The 19,157-nt window shown below is 38.6% G+C and overlaps 1 protein-coding gene across 1 annotated transcript in view; it reads left to right on the top strand.

Moving 5' to 3' along the window:
* The window catches only part of RAB10 (RAB10, member RAS oncogene family), an 80,858-nt gene extending 64,529 nt beyond the window's left edge, over window positions 1–16,329 (top strand). The window contains exons 3-6 of the mRNA XM_058682773.1: window positions 2,206–2,344; window positions 7,779–7,868; window positions 8,374–8,475; window positions 13,732–16,329. Coding sequence (XP_058538756.1) covers window positions 2,206–2,344; window positions 7,779–7,868; window positions 8,374–8,475; window positions 13,732–13,815 — 415 coding nt within the window. The 3' untranslated portion in view covers window positions 13,816–16,329. The remainder of the gene's footprint in view (window positions 1–2,205; window positions 2,345–7,778; window positions 7,869–8,373; window positions 8,476–13,731) is intronic.
* Window positions 16,330–19,157: the final 2,828 nt, after the last annotated feature.

A 19,157-nucleotide genomic window follows, 5' to 3' on the forward strand; every position in this document is an offset into this window, starting at 1 on the left:
TTCACCAGAGGGGATACATGGATGGCAAATAATTACATGAAAAAATGTTCACCATCATTAGCCATAGAGAAATGCCAATTAAAATGATGAGGTATCACTCGCAACCTATTTATTAGATTAAAAAATAGAGCGACAACACCAAATGCTGATGGATGCAGAGAAACCGGATGTGTTATGTTACATTGCTAGTCAAAATATAAAGTGGTGTAGCCACTCTAGAAAAGTTTGGCAGTTTCTTATAAAGTTAAACATATACTTATCATATGGCTCAGCAGTCACATTCCTGGATATTCATCCCACAGAAAAGAAAACTTAATTTCCACACAAGAACTTATACGTAAGTATTCATAGCACCTTTATTTGTAATGGCCCAAAACTGGAAGCAACCCAGATGTCCTTCCATGGATGAGTGATTAGACGTATTGTGATATGTCCATACCATGGAATACTATTCAGTAATAGCACAGAACAGATTATGATACAACAGATTGTATTATATGCAACAACGTGGGTGGATCTCAAAGAGATTTATGGTTAAAAAAAGTGAAAAACGACCATTTCAAAAGGTTGTATACAGCATGATTACATTTATATAACATTCTGGAAATGACAAAATTATAGATACGGAAAACATAATTGGCCAGGGTGTAGGACTATAGGAGATGGAAAGGCGATGCAACAATTTTCTATCTTGTTTCTGGTGGCGATTACACATATCTATACATGTGATACAATTGCAGAGAACTAATACATGCATGTGCACATGCATGTTAAAAAAAAAAACTCTAAATAAGGTCATTTGATTGTACCAATGTAACTTTCTTCGTTTTGCTTTTGTGAGATGGTGTATGATGTTACCATTGGGGAGAGCTGGGTGAAGGATACACAAGAATACATTTTTGTAACTTCCAGTGAGCCTGTAATTATTTTAAAAAGAAAGTTCACTGGGGAGGGGAACAGAAATGTGATGTTAGTTGAAGAGATGTAGGGTTGAGAGTGGGTTTTTTTGTTTTAATTTTACTTTTTTACGAAAGATAAGGGGCCCACCTGGTGGCTCAGTTAGTTGGTTGAGTGTCTGACTCTTGATTTCAGCTCAGGTCATGATCTCAACAGTTTGTGGGTTTGACCCTCGTGTCAGGCTCTGTGCTCATAGTGTGGAGCTTGCTTGGGATTCCCTCTCTCTGCCTTCTCCTGCCCGTGCTTTCTCTCAAAATAAATAAAGTTTAAATAAAACTTTAAACAAAAAAAGAGGGGGCACCTGGGTAGCTCAGTTGGTTGTGTCTGAAACTTGATTTTGGCTCAGGTCATCTCACAGTTCGTGAGTTCAAGCTCCACATTGGGGAGCTGTGCTGACAGCACGGAGCCTGCTTGGGATATTCATATTCATTCATTCATTCATTCATTCATTCATTCATTCCCTCTCTCTCTCTCTCTCTCTCTCTCTCTCTCTCTCTGTCCCTCCCCTGCTCAGCCTCTGCCCCTCCCTCCCTCCCTCCCTTCCTCCCTCCCTCCCTCCCTCCCTCTCTCTCTCTCTCTCTCTTAAATAAAATTAACTTCAAAAGAAAGATAGGGGATACTAAAGCAAGTATGTATGCTGATGAGAATGATCTATAAAAGGAAGAAATAGGTGATGCAAATAAGGGGGAAATTACAGGAGCAAAATACAGATCTTAGATCTCTGACATGAAAGAACTGAAAAATACTATTTACGTATTTCCATCTTGTTAACTTAAAAATGAAGTTATCTTTATAACATTTTGTAAATGATTCTAAATGGGTAAATGTGGCTGCACTATGGTGTAGTCCTTTAATGTTCTAGACATTCCACATGCTTTTGTATTACATGATGGAACTAGATCACTGAATAAAACAGAATTTTAAGAGTTTTTATTACACTTGCTGGTGTTCATATTACAGTAATTTCCCAAGAGTTTTACATGTCATTCTTCTACTGTTTTCCCTTCCAGATTTTCATCCAGTATAGGTAGGTCATTAAATTCTTTAACTAAAAAAAAAGTTATATATATTTATTCTTAAGAATAAACCAGAATTATTAACATCTAAGAATTAAATGAGTGGTTCAGTTTTGCTTTGTGGCATATAATGGATTTTTGTGTTTTTCTTACCAAACCATTCTGTTTTGCCCTTTATCTAGAATGTAGTAATATCAAAATGCTCAATACAAATTATTGCTGTTTATTTCAGGGATACGGCAGGCCAGGAACGATTTCACACCATCACAACCTCCTACTACAGAGGAGCAATGGGTATCATGCTAGTATATGACATCACCAATGGTAAAAGTTTTGAAAACATCAGCAAATGGCTTAGAAACATAGATGAGGTAAGACCTAAAAATTGTATAAACCCCTTATAAAGACACATTTTTGTGTTAAGAATAAATATTCTAATTGGTGTTTAGTATATAATGTACTGTCTTTATTAGTTATTTCTCCTTTTTAAAGGTTAATGTTACATTTTGCCTACCTTTGTCTTAAAGTTTTGGGTCTGTCTAGAACCCTGTCCAAGGCAATTACTGACTTACCCAAAACCTTTATGCAGCCATCTTCTAAGATGGCCCCACATAGAAGCTACCAGTGGTTTTACACAGCTCTCTCTAAATGAATTATTTCTCAATGAATTTTTATTGAATGAATGAATGAACTACTACCTTTTTCAGTAGTAATTTAAAAACAACAGAAAGGTCATATCACTTCTAGACATTTTGAAAGATACAGAGTAGTAATGTGTTAAAAACCTAACCAAGAAAATAGAACCATACCATTGCATGTGAAGATGTCAGTTTTTATAAGGTAAAATATGTGTCAAAGCATGTCTGCTTCTGTGCTGCAGCATAGGTAGCTTCTTGTTGAAATTATTTTTCATGTCTTACTGCTGCCTTCTAGACTTTTAATTTCATTAAGACTAATAACTCTTTAAAGCATTTTTGGCTAGGTACATGAAGATCAAGGCTTAAGCCAGCATTAGACACAAGATCATGGTATCTTCAATGGTACCAGTCCTAACAGCTCATTACTACCTTTTCCATCGCTACAATAAATCTTCAAGGAGAAGCCTGTTAGTATTTAATAATCAGTTAACAGTTCACAGATTTTTGACACAAAAGGCTCCATTTTCGATTTCTTTTAGCCTTTATTTTATGATTCAGCCAAGTAGCATGTGTAGTAGGAGCAGTTTATAAAGAGACTGTGCAGTGTTGTTTTAACAGCAACCAGTTTTCTGAATTCTGTGACATGAACTGGATGTCCTACAGTTCAATGCCATTCTGGCTCCACAAGTTTAAGGACTCAGTCACACAAGACTGCCCTTCCTTCAAATGTTAAATCCTGGTTCCCCAGGCTACCCTCACTTCTCTCTGACTTGGCTACAAATTTGGGAGTTCCTAGGACCCACTTTTGGCTCAGTAGTTGGCTAGAATGTCTCACAGAACTCAAAGTGCTGTATTTACATTTAATACTTTATTATAAAGGATACAGTACAGGAACAGCTAATGGAAGTGATGCATAGGCATATAGGTATTGGGGTTGGGGAACACTGCTTCCAAGCCGTCTCTGGACATGGCACCCTCTGGGCATTTTGATTTGTTCAACCTGGAAGGTGCCGTAACTTCATTGTTTCAGAGTTTAATCTAGGTTTTACTGTATAGGCATGGTTACTTAAATCATTGACCTCTGGCGATTGAACTTAATCTCTAGTCCCTTCTCCTCATGGGAGGTAGGGGAGTGGCTGAAGTTCCAATTCCTTAATTACATGTTTGGTTCCTCTGGTGACCATCTTCCATTGTGAAGCTCTGTGGGCACCCACTGCCCTAGTCTTCATTAGCATAAACTTAGATAAGCAGAAAGGGCATTGTTATGAATAACAAAAGACAATCTGTCACTCTGGAAATTAGGAGTACTGTGCCAGGGGAGAAGGACCAAATATGTTTTTTATTATATTACAGCCTTACATACTTAAGGCTGGATGGCTTAAGTTTCCCAACATGAGAGTTAAGATACGTAACTGACATATATAAGCCATCTAAGATATTGGTGGGAGCACCTCGATGGCTCAGTCTGTTAAGCATCTGACTCTTGAGACTTGATTTCCGCTCAGGTCATGATCTCTCAGTTCTTGAGATTGAGCCCTGTGTTGGGCTCTGCACTGACAGCACAGAGCCTGCTTGGGATTCTCTGTCTCCTTCTTTCTCTGCGCCTCCACTGCTCATTCTCTCTCTCAAAATAAATACACATTTTTTTTTTTTTAATTTTTTTTTTTTTCAACGTTTTTTATTTATTTTTGGGACAGAGAGAGACAGAGCATGAACGGGGGAGGGGCAGAGAGAGAGGGAGACACAGAATCGGAAACAGGCTCCAGGCTCCGAGCCATCAGCCCAGAGCCTGACGCGGGGCTCGAACTCACAGACCGCGAGATCGTGACCTGGCTGAAGTCGGACGCTTAACCGACTGCGCCACCCAGGCGCCCCTACGTTTTTTTTTTTTTAAAGGAGTTCTTATCTCAAAGAAGAATGGTGCTGCCTAATTTTCACTTTTTTGTAGAAATTAAAGCTTTAACTAAATGAAAAGAAGCTGAACTGATCCAACAACATTTTTATTTTTTTAAGGAAACTTAAAAAAAATTTTTTTTAATGTTTATTTTTGTGTGAGAAAGAGATACATAGCATGAGCAGGGGAGGGGCAGAGAGAGAGAGGTAAACACAGAATCTGAAGTAGGTTCCAAGCTCTGAGCTGTCAGCCTGGAGCCGGATGCGGGGCTCAAACTCATGAACGGTGAGATCATGACCTGCGCCCAAGTCAGACGCTCAATCAACTGAGCCACGCAGGCATCCCGATCCAACAACATTTTCTAAAGGATTATATATCATGATCAAGAGGAATTTACTTAGGAATGCAAAGGTGGTTTAATATAAGAAATCAATCAGTATAGGGGCACCTGGGTTGCTCAGTTGGTTTAAGCATCTGATTTTGTCTCAGGTCATGATCTCACGGTTTGGTTTCTGAGTTCAAGCCTCTTGTTGATCTCTGCACTTACAGCGCGGAATCTGCTTGAGATTTTCTCTCTTTCTCCCCCCTCCCCCCACTCTCTCTCTCTCTCAAAATAAAATAAACTTAAAAAAGAAATCAATCAGTGTAATATACCATATTGATAGGAGGCAAAGAACCAACACCCTTTCATGATAAAAGCACTCCACAAACTAGAAATAGGAGAGAACCTCCTTAGCTTAATAAAAGATGTGTGTGGGGTGCCTGGGTGGCTCAGTTGGTTAGGCGACCGACTTTGGCTCAGGTCATGATCTCACAGTTTGTGGGTTTGAGCCCTGCGTGGGGCTCTGTGCTGACAGCTGAGACCTTGGAGCCTGCTTTGGATTCTGTGTCTCCCCCCCTCTCTGCCCCTCCCCAGCTCACACTGTGTGTCTCTCTGTCTCTCAATAATAAATAAATTAACAAAAATGATTAATAAAAAAAAGATGTTTGTGAAAATCCCACAGCCAACATCATACCTGCCCCCTGCAACTAAGAAAATGAGAAGTATGCCACCTGTAATTCTTAATTGTAGTGGAGGTTCTAGCCAGGGCAATTAGGCAGAAGAAAAAAATGGGGCTCCCAGATTGGGAAGTAAAACTATATTTGTAAATAATGAGATTTTGTATATAGAAAGTCCTAAGGAGTCCATACACATACACCAAAAAATAAAACTGTTAGAACCAATAAACACGCTCAGTAAGCTTGGAGGAAATAAGATCAGTATACAAAAGTCAGTTGTATTTCTATACACGAGCAGTGAAAAATCCAGAAGTGAAATTAAGGATATAATTGCATTTACAGTAGCATCAAAAAGAAGAAAAACAATAAATTAAAAAAACAAAGAGGAAAACTAGTTATGAAAAATGTAACCAGACAGGTACAAGACTTAAATACTGAAAAAATGTTATAAGAAATTAAAGAAGATCTGAGTAATTGGAAACATACTTCGTGTTTATGAATTGGAAGATAAAATTCATATGGAAATGGAAGGGACCCTGAATAGCCAAATCCTCTTTTTTTTTTTTTTTTTTTTAATTTTTTTTTTCAACGTTTTTTATTTATTTTTGGGACAGAGAGAGACAGAGCATGAACGGGGGAGGGGCAGAGAGAGAGGGAGACACAGAATCGGAAACAGGCTCCAGGCTCCGAGCCATCAGCCCAGAGCCTGACACGGGGCTCGAACTCACGGACCGCGAGATCGTGACCTGGCTGAAGTTGGACGCTCAACCGACTGCGCCACCCAGGCGCCCCCAAATCCTCTTGATATAAGGAATGACATTTATGCTGAGACCTGAAGAAATGAGTACAAGTGACCCAGAAAAGAATGGGGCTAGTCAAAAAGAATGTGATGGGTTCGAATTTAAGACCAATCAAATCTCAAATTACTTCGTTATCTAGAAAACCTGTACCTTGGCTGCAGAGACATTCAGGGAAAGAAAGGTGTGTTGGGCCAAAGATAGATGATTTGCAAATACTTTTGGTATTCCGGGGGTTGGTTGCCTTTTCACTCTGGTAGCGACCTTTGACACACACAAGTTTTTAATTTTGATGAAATATTAATTTGCCTTTTTTTCCTTTTGTTGTCTATACTTTTGGTGTCGTATCCAAGAAACCATTAACAAATCCAGTGTCATAAAACTTGTTCCCCTGTATTTTCTTTTATGGGTTTTACAGTTTTAGGTCTTATATTTAGGCCTTTGATCCACTTTGAATTTAGTTTTGTATATGGTGTAAGTTGGGGGTCCCAACTTCATTCTTTTGCTTATTGATATTTGGTATGCCCAACACTATTTGTTGAAAAGACTTCTTTCCCCCATTGAATGGGCTTGGTACTCTTGTCAGAGCACTTGTCAGATGCATGCAAGGGGTTATTTCTTGGCTCTGGATTCTGTTTTATTTGCGTATGTTTTTTTATGCCAGTGGCACACACTGTTTTGATTATTGTAGCTTTGTAATAAGTTTTGAAGTCAGGAAGTAAGTATGAATCTTCCAACTTTGTACTTTTTCAAGATCATTTTTGGCTGTTTAGGGTCCCTTGAGATTACATATGAATTTTAGGGATGAGTTTTTCTATTTGTGCAAAAGATGTTATTAGGATTTCAGTGCTCTAGCAGTATAGCTTTTTTTTTTTTTTTTTAATGTTTATTTTGAGAGAAAGAGCATGTGCAAGTAGGGGAGGGGCAAAGAGGGAGAGAGAATATCCCAAGCAGGCACTGTGCTGTCAGCACAGAGCCTAGAGCGGGGCTCAATCTCTCAGACCATGGTGAGATCATAACTTGAGCTGAAGTCAAGAGTGACTGAGCCTCCCAGGCACCCTAGCAGTATAGCTTTTTGAGATTTTAAGGGCTTTATAGAATTTATAATTAAGGCATCTACACGGTAATACATATTCTCCAAAATCATCATCCTTCTTGGATTTAGATTATGCATAAGAGATTCCAGTTTCAGATCTTTTGCCTAAATCTTCTCTTTTGGTGAGAATATATTAGAAACTATACAGCCTCTTATTGGGGGAAAATAATATTTGACAGCAATATTAGGGATTGTGTTTCTTTTTCTAAGTAATTTATGAATTTGTGTAGGCCTTAGCATGGGGATGATTTCAGGATGATTGCTTTAAAACTTTCAGATTATAAAAATGACACTGAAAATTGAGAAAAATAAAGTCATTTTTAGAGAATATTAAGCTATAATTGGTGGTGGTGTGTAAATTTAAAATTTTTTCCATTGTAGCATGCCAATGAAGATGTGGAAAGAATGTTACTAGGAAACAAATGTGATATGGATGATAAAAGAGTTGTACCTAAAGGAAAAGGAGAACAGGTAAAAAGCTCTGAATGAAACTAATATGCTTTCTTTGTAAAGATGGTGTTGCTTTCGATTGGCTGCTACTGGTAATGGAGGATGCTGAGCTATTCACAATGTTTTATAAATGCTGTGGGAAACAATAGTTTATCCTTTGAGGGAATTTTTTCAGTGCATGTCCAACATGTATGGGAGAATCAAACCTGTGGTGGTAGTATTGTTAACCTTATTTAAATTACAAAGAGGTTCTCAATTTTTTAACTTCAGACTTTAAGTACCTCACTTAGGCTATCTGAAGTAGACTCCTGAAGTGAGAAGAGGATTCTTTTAGTATTTTTGTTTACTTACTTATTTTTGAAAGAACTTGACCATTTGAATCTTGACCCATTGAAATAACTTCGTTTTATATAACCTAGTAGAGACTGCTGCCTTTAGAATAATATTTTTTCCTCCAGGATACTAACGTCAGCAGTCAGCACCCTATGCTTGATAATTTTATGATGACATTTTGCTTCTGTTTTAGATTGCAAGGGAGCATGGTATTAGATTTTTTGAGACTAGTGCAAAAGCAAATATAAACATCGAAAAGGCTTTTCTCACATTAGCTGAAGATATCCTTCGAAAGGTAAGATCGTATTTTTACTTTTTAATTCTAAGGTGCCAGTGTCACAATTGAGCATTTAGTCTTTTTTGAAGTACTAGATTAACATACAGAAATTAGATTTGGGTGGTATTGTTCGTAACTGTTTACCTATCACCAACATCTAACCCTCCAAAGTGAAGTAGGACCTGGGGAGAACAGAGAGCCACTAGAAATCTGTGGCTTCTGGTCAGTGGTAACACTGTTCTGAACTCCCACACTGACTCTCAGGTCCCTAATTTCATGCTCCTTTTTTCAACTTTTTGTCTGGTCCATGGTGTTATGGCTCTTTTGTTTACTTTTGGACTCATTTCTCTTATACATTCTTTGCATTTCCATAGGTAATTTCTTAAAATTTAAGCTAATGGTGATTTGTACAGAATCATTTTTTTTCTATATAGTCATTTCTCAGATGTGCCAGTAAAGGGCACATATCTGTTATATACTGAATAAATACAGTAAATCCATCTCTATATTTCTTTTAGCCAATCATTTCAATCTGTGATGTGTTAAAAATTGATAAAATGTAATCTCAGGGAATTAACTTTGCCTCAAGATTAGTTTCTGGGTTTAATTTGTGAAACTCACCACTACAAGTAACTTGTAGCAAAATTGGGAAATCTGATTTTCATATTTTTCCTCAGATGGTTAGATACAATACACAGATTTGGTTATGAATCCTGAGTTCTCTATTCACTCTATAGTACATTTAAAATTTTTTTTTTTAACGTTTATTTATTTTTGAGACAGAGAGAGAGCATGAACGGGGGAGGGTCAGAGAGAGGGAGACACAGAATCTGAAACAGGCTCCAGGCTCTGAGCTGTCAGCACAGTGCCCGACGTGGGGCTTGAACTCACAGACCGTGAGATCATGACCTGAGCCGAAGTCGGCCGCTTAACCGACTGAGCCACCCAGGCGCCCCTCTATAATACATTTAAATGCACATAAAAACAGAACAAATCTGTTTTTACACAAATCCTATAGGAGAAGCAAGCATTGTATAGGAGAAAATTTAATTGCTCTGGTAACTTTTCTATTTTTATAATTGAAATATTTTTTTTCAAAAAACCAATCCCGGAATTTATCATTTATGTATATATAATTTATGTGTGTGTGTATATATACATATGTATATATAAAACATAAGGCGTAATAGAAATGGTATCTCAAAAACAGATCTAGTGAAATTTCAGAGAAATCAAACAACTTACTTTTGTATATAGCAAAATGTAGTTGTCAACTATAATTGTGTGTTCAAACTGGAAAAAAGTCATCAGTTATTGCTATTCAGAGTGACTGTAAAACAAACTAACAAAAATGAAGATATAATTCCATTTACAGTAGCATCAAAAAGAAGAAAAACAGTAAATTTAAAAAATAAGAAAAACCAGTTATGAAATTAAAATACTAGGTGGATAAGGAAAAATGTTTGTACTTTTTAATTTAAAGTTTATTTATTTTGAGAAGGACAAAGCACAAGCACTGAAGGGGCGGAGAGGGTGGGGGAGGGAGAATCCCAGGCAGGCTCCACAGTGTCAGCACAGAGACCAGTGCAGGGCTCAAACTCATAAACTGGGAGATCCTTATCTGAGCCGAAACCCGGAGTCAGACAGTTAACTAACCAATGGAACCACCCAGGCACCCCAAAATGTTTGCATTTTTACTTAAATGAAGGGAATAACAGGGATAGAAAAATATTTTTAAAAATTTTTTTAAATACTTATTTTTGAGAGAGAGAGAGAGAGAGAGCGCACGCGCATGCGACCATACGTGAGCATGCGCGAGCAGAGGAGGGGCAGAGACAGAGGGAGACACAAAATCCAAAGCAGGCTCCAGGCTCTGAGGTGTCAGCACAGAGCCCAACGCAGAGCTTGAACTTGTGAACCGCGAGATCATGAAGATGGACTGAGCTGCCTAGGTGCCCCACAAAATACTTTTTAAGTTAGTGATAATATACTTTGTATTTCAGAGCTTTGTGGGTCACAGTGAAAAATTATTCCAGTACCCATAAGATTTACCATAACACTTGTTAATATTCTTTTGTGTTCTCTTTCTGGATTTTTTAGTTTTCTCCATGGTTTCTGATTTCTTTCTGTCCATACTGTAGCCCTCAACTTCTCACTAATGTTGTCATTTTTAAAAAATGCTTATATAATCATATAATCTGTTTTCCTATGAAATAGGTTTTCCTTGTTCTCATATTAAAGGCTCAAAAGTATGGATACACCAATAAAGATCTCAGTCTGGAGTCTTCCCCATGTAGGCAGGCCCAAATGTGAGGTTGCATTTTTTTTTCTATGCACATACATAATGCTTTTCATTGTGGTCAGGTTATGAGTTAAAACATCAAACATGAACTTGTTTTACATTGGAATATGGGAAACAGGAGTGATGCTTGAGAGAGAGACAGAGAGAGCAAGCGGGATAGGGGCAGAAAGAGAGAGAGAATCCCAAGCAGGCTCCGCACTGTCACCATGGAGCCTGATGTGGGGCTTGAACCCATGAATCACGAAATCATGACCTGAGCTGAAGTCGGACACGCAACTGGCTGAGCCACCCAGGTGCTCCAAGAAAAATTAACTTCAGAGTGAAAGCAATTTAAACCATTTTTTAACTTAATTATTAGACTAGGTAATTCATTCTCATGGTTCAAACATTTAAAATAAAGAGAGTGAAAGTGCAGAGAAGTTTCCCACTGCATTCCCCCAACTCCTCATTTCTCCCCCACAGGTAACCAGTTTAACCTCTTAGTTATTAATATAGGTGTTAATATGAATATATTTTTATTCCCACTCTTTGGGTAAGGCAATGTGTACACTGTTTGGCACTTTAAATGTATACGTAAAGTCCACTTTTTAAATAATTGAATGCTACTCCCTTGAGTTGATTTGTCATAATTAAACAGGTTTGTTTTCTCAAGGACATTTGAGTGATTTTCAACCTTATGATCTCATAAATTGTATTGCAGTGAATAATCCTGTATTTAAATCATTTTGTAAGTACATGATTATGTGCAAATATATGAAGGACAGATACCTGGAAGTGGCCAAAGAGAAAATATATGTGTTTTTTAATAATTGTGATACATGGCACCACATGCTGTCCTGAGGGTTGTACCCATTAACACTCCTGCTAGCAGTGTATGGGGACGTCTGTTTACTCACACTCTGACCACATAGTGGGTTGTAAGACCTTCAGATCTTCCCCAACCTGACAGGTTTAAAAACAAGAAACAAAGGTGGATTTAATTTGCAGCTCTCTTATGAGTAAGGTGAGCATTTTTAAAGATCTGTTTAACAATCACTTTTGTATATCCTTTTCTGTAAACTTGTTTTATTCTTCCCCTCACTTTTTAAATGTAGTTATTGGCCTTTCTCTTATTCTTGGCTGGGAACAGCTTGGAGTTGTACTTAATAAACTTGATTAATACTTTTGGCTCTAAAATGTTTTGCTCTGCATAGAATAATTCCCTTTTTTAGGGAGTCTCTTTCAAGGCTCTAAGTTAAATTGTGAAGGGATGGACTGTGAATGAAGTGCTAAGTAAATAGATATAGTGACCTCCCTGCTTACAAGCACCCATGTTTGTTTGTTTTTAAGCACCCATGTACTTTTAACTGACCCACACCTGGAAGTTACCAGAGAAAGAGTATTTCCTGTGCAGTCATATTCTTCTGCTATGGGCGAGGTGCTGACTGGCCTCTTTCTCTTCTGTTCATTTTTCTCAAGATCTGCAATAGGAATAAAGTTAGTTCAGGAAAACTCACAAAGGTTTTTTAAATGCAAAGCTTGTAGCTGTAACGTACAATGAGAAGAATCCCATAAAGCAGTGAGAATAGGTAGGTGACCTCAAAGTGCAAGTTGAAATTTCACCTCAGTATTAGTTAAGCAGGTTTCTCTTGGGCTACATGCCTTTAAAATATTTTGTTTCCCCCCCTGGGTTACCTTAACTTTATATTGTTTCTAGGAGAGAATATATTCCCAGTTACATCCTAGCTTTTAAATTTTTACTCATGATGAACTACTGTTAACACACAAAACAATCTGGATACATTTCCCAGACTGATACTGAGTAAAGGGAGTCATGCATAAAAGAATACATAAAACATGGTTCCGTGTATATGAAGGTCAAGAACAGAAAAATACCTAATCTCCGGTGACAGAAATGAGAGTACTGGTTACCTTTAGTAGGGTAGTACTGGCTAGAAAGGGATATAAGGGAGCCTTCTGGGAGTATTACATTCTAGATTTTGATCTGATAGTTTCATATTATATACTAAGCACAGTTAAGATTTGGTGGCTCAGTCGGTTAAGCATCTGACTTCGACTAGGTAATGATTTTGTGGTTCGTGAGTTCGAGCCCTGTGTCAGGCTCTGTGCTGACAGCTCAGAGCCTGGAGCCTGCTTCAGATTCTGTGTCTCCCTTTCTCTCTGCCCCTCCCCTGCTCGTGTTCTGTCTCTATCAAAAGTAAACATTAAAAAAACAAAAAAAATTGTATACTTTACTAAATACAAGCTGTTGCTAAAAAATGTTCCTTTCATACATACAGTGTAGGCTGTCCATTGAGAAGATGATATTCTTACGATTTTAAAAGTACTATTTAGGATATTGGGGAAATACAGGAGTATTCATAGAAAAAATAAAATCACTCAACCCCACTACCTAAAGGTTACTGCTGTTGACATTTGATGTCTCTCCTTTTGACTTTTTTCTGTGTCCATCTTTAATATGAATTCTACAACTTTGTGTTCTGCCCCACCCATTTCCTTCCACTTAATGTTAGCATATCATTGTTGAGACTGCCTTTTTAAAGGTATGGTAAGGTATCACAAGCTTCAGTCTCAAAAGTCAAGTTAACTAGACAGAAAAGGGGTGGTTCACTTCTCTGAGGTTAGACTCGACCCAACATTGGTTTTATACATTTGCCTGATAATGCTTTTTAAGCCCTAAACACTCAGGGGTCAGGGCTAAGAAAAACCTCTGTGCAGACAGCAGAAGGGATATTGGAAGCTTTATTAAAAGGATGCCAGGAGGCCTCTAGACATTCACAGCTTGGAGTGAGCAGGCAAAATGTAGATCAGAAACAAAGCTGCCAAATCTTTACTTTTTGCGTGGGAGAGAACACCTATCTTATGTGACCGTAATTACGTTTTGTTACATTTATGAGAATATTTGTGTTGAATCTTGATTTTTTCATAGCAGTGTTTATTCATGGGTTACTTTCCTTGTGTGTGTGTTCCAGACCCCTGTAAAAGAGCCCAACAGTGAGAATGTAGATATCAGCAGTGGAGGAGGCGTGACAGGCTGGAAGAGCAAATGTTGCTGAACATCCTCCTGTTCCGTCAGTTGCCATCCACCACCCTGTTGGCTCCTCTTGCTGCAAAATAAACCACTCTGTCCATTTTTAACTCGAAACAGATACTTTTGTTCCTCATCTTAATTATCCAGTCCACCTATTTTATTTGTTCTTTCATCTGTGACTGCTTGCTGACTTTATAATTTTCTTCCAAAAAAAAAATGTATAGAAAAATCATGTCTGTGACTTCATTTTTAAATGTACTTGCTCAGCTCACCACTGCATTTCAGTTGTATTATAGTCCAGTTCTTCTTATCAACATTAAAACCTATAGCAATCATTTCAACTCTATTCTGCAAATTGTATAAGAATAAAAGTTAGAATTAACAATTTTATTTTGTACAACAGTGGAATTTTCTGTCATGGATAATGTGCTTGAGTCCCTATAATCTATAGACATGTGATAGCAAAAGAAACAAAAGCCAGGAAAACACTCATTTTCGCCTTGAATATATAAATGGGATTAATTTTGTCCTGTGCCTTATGTGGAAAGGAACCGCTTTGGTTTTTCTTTTGTTTTGTTTTGTTTTTTGTTTTGTTCTGTTCTGTTTCGTTTTGTTTTGGTGGAAGCATGTGCAGGAGACATACATATCATCCAAACATAAACCATTCAGATGTTTGTGGTTTGCTTGGCTATAATTTTCAAAGTAGTTAACTTGAGGACAAAGGGTAATGCAGAAATGATAGCTTTGGTTTGCTGAGTCTTAATTTCAAGTGGCCTTGATACTTCAAACTGTTCCTGCCACCAGTTCTTCTGTTTGGCCACTTTCTCCTCGCTGTCTTCCTGCATGCTGCTTTATTTGCTCCCCCGCCCCCACCACCACCCGATGGTATGAGTTATTTCAAAATGAAAGGGGCAAACTAGTAGGTTTTTCAAGTTTAACATAAAGTACTGATTTAACTTGCTAAGTAAACTGAAAGAGAAATTCTAACTGCCTACTACTATCTAATGTCTTTCCCTCATTTTCTCTTTCCCCTAAAACTTCTGCCCCAGGTTCCTTCATCAGCTCTTTTACTTCATGCTCCTCTTCCCTCTCTGTTCCCTTTCTATCCATTGAGTTTATGAAATGGAAGAGTTAATTGCATGCACTAGTGTTTGGAGGGTGTTGTGGTTTGTCTTTCTAATTAGGTGTATAGCCTATTCACTTTCCTAGAATAAATCTCTTAACCTAAATTTGAAGAGTCTCCATTTTGGCAACTCCTCTAGCAGTTTGGTAGCCCAGTAAAAGTTATGTTTTTTGTTTTGTTTTGTTTTTTTGTTTGTTTGTTTGGTTGGTTTTTTTTTAAGGTGGGAAGGAGGAGTGAAATTTATTAACATGTTTGCCAAATATACTGAGATTTGGCCTTTGAAGAACACTTTTTCAGTGTTAAGTTGTCTTTACCTTAAGATTAGAAGTACTTTAGAGTATTGTTAATTTGAAGTCCTATCTTCACATCCCTTTGGAAAACTTGTATTACCATGGATTTGGGAAAAGGACAACAAAAGGCTTTTCATGTACAGATCAGATCTCCGGCTGTCTCTAACCCTGTCCTTTTTCACTTCGTTTTTCTAGTTTCGCTTCATTGCTTATCATCAGGATAGGGTAAGTTAAGTTTGCCACGCTGCTAGCATCCTAAGATGATACCTTTGTTGAAATAATTGTGAATAGCATGATTCATTTCTAGCAGAGGCTGAGTTTAGGACAGCAGCTTCCATTGAAAAGTCTTTCTGTGTCGTGGGTAGCATTTTAATGCCCTCTTGGCTCACATCACCAACATAGGGACGTATCTGCTCTGAACATCCATGAATTTTTCAGATAGTGCCCTAAAAACAATTTTATATGCCTCACTGGTGGTTGTTCTTAGGTTTTTTCCTTCACTTGACTTTATCATTGTTTACTAGTAAAAGCAGCATTGCCAAATAGTCCCTAATTTTCCACTAAAAATAATAATGAAATGAGGTTAAGCTTCTCGAAAAGTTATAAGTTAAACCTACTGTCGTTAGATTAATTTTAATGTATGTGTTGCTTTCCTTTATCTGGAATGTGGCAATAGCTTTTTTATTTTTTAACCCTCTTTAATCCTTATTCAATTCAGTGACTTAAGGTTTGAGAGCTAAACACTGGGATTTTTGGGTAACAGACTGACAGTTTTGTTGTTTGCATAATTATAATCGGCATTGTACATAGAAAGGATATGGCTACCTTTTGTTAAATCTGCACTTTCTAAATATCAAAAAAAAAGGGAAATGGAGTATAAATCAATTTTTGTATAACCTGTTTGAAACATGAGTTTTATTTGCTTAATATTAGGGCTTTGCCCCTTTTTCTGTAAGTCTCTTGGGATCCTGTGTAGAAGCTGTTCTCATTAAACACCAAACAGTTAAGTCCATTCTCTGGTACTAGCTACAAATTCGGTTTCATATTCTACTTAACAATTTAAATAAACTGAAATATTTCTAGATGGTCTACTTCTGTTCATATAAAAACAAAACTTGATTTCCAACTGTGTGGCTTGGTTTTCATTTATTCATGGAGTTGGAGGATTACTTCTGAAAACAATGCAAAATAGCAAACTGAGTATCAGAGGGGCAGAAAGTTCAAGAACTACCTTTGGTAAGAAACTGCTTAAAAAACGGAACTCTCTGGAGCACTAAAGCAGCATCGTCCTGGTGTCCAAAGAGACGCCACGGTCATAGGGTCATGGTCCCTCTGCGGCTGACAGCGCTGGACTCTGCCGAAGGCCAGCTGCCACCGAACGCAGCAGACTCCCCGGGGGCACCGCGGTGGGCTCCCGCGCTGGAGGGCCGAGCATTGCTGCGGCAGTGACCATCCTCTTGTCCGAAAAAAAGTATTTCCTTTTTTGTGAACCATCAGCAACAGCTTTGTTTTATAGAGAGAAAACGCTTGATCCCGTATTAGGGTGTTATTAGTAGAGATAAATGTTGACGAGATGATCTCTGCTGGCAGGGTAATGAGTAGTTTTCTCCTACTGCGATGTTGATAGGAGCCCCCGGGAGTGTTTTTAATGCTTCCCCATTCACTCCAACTGTCTCTGTTTTGTACGTCTAGGATGAGGCCCACGATTCTCTTTTTGATATTGGTATGGGAAGATAGAACACGGTCTCTGCCCTTAAGTGTATGATTTTGTTTAGAAAGCAAAAACAGTAATGAGGTAAGCAGACGTAAGAGCCAACTAGGGGCGCCTGGCTGGCTCAGTCGGTGGAGCACGCAGCTCTTGATCTCGGGGGCGTCATGAGTTGAAGCCCCACATTGGGTGTAGAGCTTACCCAATTAGATGTGATTCAGGTTTTAAGTGCTGTATTGTATTTAAAACTTAAAAAAATTTTTTTTATTTATTATTTTTGAGAGAGAGAGACAGCAAAGCAGGGAAGGGTCAGAGAGAGAGGGAGAAACAGAATCGGCAGCAGGCTCCAGGCTCTGAGCTCTCAGGACAAAGCCCAACGCGGGGCTCCAACCCACAGACCGTAAGATCATGACCTGAGCTGTAGTCGGCCGCCTAGCCGACTGAGCCACGCAGGCGCCCCAAGTGCTGTATTAATATTTAAGAGCAAGTTCAGTTGGTGGGTAATAGTTGGGGTGGCTTTTGAGGGAATAGGGACATGAATTGGTTCTTAAATAAGTGAATTGTTTAAGGGGGAGGGGAAGGAGGCTCCACAAGTAAATTTGTAACAGGCTTTGCTTACATGAGAAACCAGAAGCCCAACCGGTCGATGATTGGCAGTGGGGAATCCTGGTAAGCTCTCGGAAGTGGCAAGAGAGAAGTGTGTCTGAGGAAAACAAGTCTGGAGGTGTTGGAAACGGAGAAAAAGCAGGAGGGTCCTAGAGATTGATCACCTAGGAAGTTAGGTGAATTGAGATTTGAATAGGACCAGGCTAAAATGATGGCAGAGGGCAATGCAGTGTTTTCAGTTCCAGTAGGTGAAAGGGAAAGAATATTTCTTGCCTACTAAGGAGCCTGATAGATACTGTGACACAGTTCTACATTCTTTGGGTTATGTCCACAACTACCTGGTGAAATGGTATCCATTTTACAAAATGAAACATCTCAGATTAAGTCATACGGTTGCACATCCAGTTGGTGCTGGAGTTGGGTTTGGAAAACAAGCGTGATGCCAGTGCTCCTTCTTTTCATCTTCACTTTACCAGTTTCTCAGGATAAGAGTCTTAGGGTTTGGTTATAGTGATTATAATGGGGGTGATCAACATGTGCCAGAGCCCACAGAGTGCTGGAGTGTAGTCTTAACCTAGTTCTTAAAAAATTTTATTTACTTAATCTCTACACCCAACACGGGGCTCGAACTCACAACCCTGGGATTAAGAGACGCGTGCTCTTCTGACAGCCAGCCGGGTGCCCCAGGTCTTACCGAGCTAATGTTAACCATTAAGCCTAACTTTGACACTTTTCTAACAGAGTAAAGCCCTTGTTAGTTTAAACCTATATTCCCCCTTGCCACCCTACCAATTTTATGTTTCCTCCTCCTTCCAGATGTCTTTTGCCTGAAGGTCAACAATAAGGCAGTTGCTTTTCACATTTCTCTTAATTGGCTAAGGGTAGACTTTGAGAGGGACCTGGGTTGCTTATGAATTGCTACCACAAGTAATGGTGAAATAAAATACAGGAGAGGGGAAGGAAGGTAGCTGGATATAGTTTTTGCCAAATTCTTAGGTGGATTTGAGATCGTTTGTAACCAATGACTAGTACGGTATAACTTCATATAAGATTAAGTCATACAAGCTTTTCTGGGACACTGAATTTAGTAGGTCTGAGATTTCCAGCACGGAGGTAAAAAGGTGTGTAGTCTTGTTACATTTTAAAGAGAATGGTTGCTAAGGAAAAAATCTCTGGCACAAAATTCAGAAATTCCCGCCATTAAGGTTCAGTGGCCTACAAGTGAAAATGTCTCCAATGCAAGTTCCTAAAATGCATAAATTTGCTTGTGTACTTCTGCCCTTTTTGTGAATTTCCATAAAACAGTAAATTAAAACCAGTGGTGGCATTTGTAGCTTTCTGGTGATTTGACTTACTGTTTATTTAAAGGTTCTTCAAGAGAGGGTAATTCACGTTCTCATTTGATTCAGAAATGGGCTCAGTTCGTCCTTTGACTGAAGCTAGAGAGTAGTCAATCCAAGATTGCACTCTCCCATGACTGCTTGAAGTGCAGGGTCTTCGTGTTCGGTGAGAACGGTCCATTTACTTTCGACCGGATGTGCAGGTAGCAGAGTGGATATTGCTTTGAACACATGATCGGACTCCAAGGAGAGGCCGTCCACCCGTGCCTCGTCCGAAGTGCTTCAGGTATTCCGTTAAAG

This window comes from Neofelis nebulosa, chromosome 9, assembly GCF_028018385.1.
Source record: "Neofelis nebulosa isolate mNeoNeb1 chromosome 9, mNeoNeb1.pri, whole genome shotgun sequence".
In the NCBI taxonomy this organism is placed as follows: domain Eukaryota; kingdom Metazoa; phylum Chordata; class Mammalia; order Carnivora; family Felidae; genus Neofelis; species Neofelis nebulosa.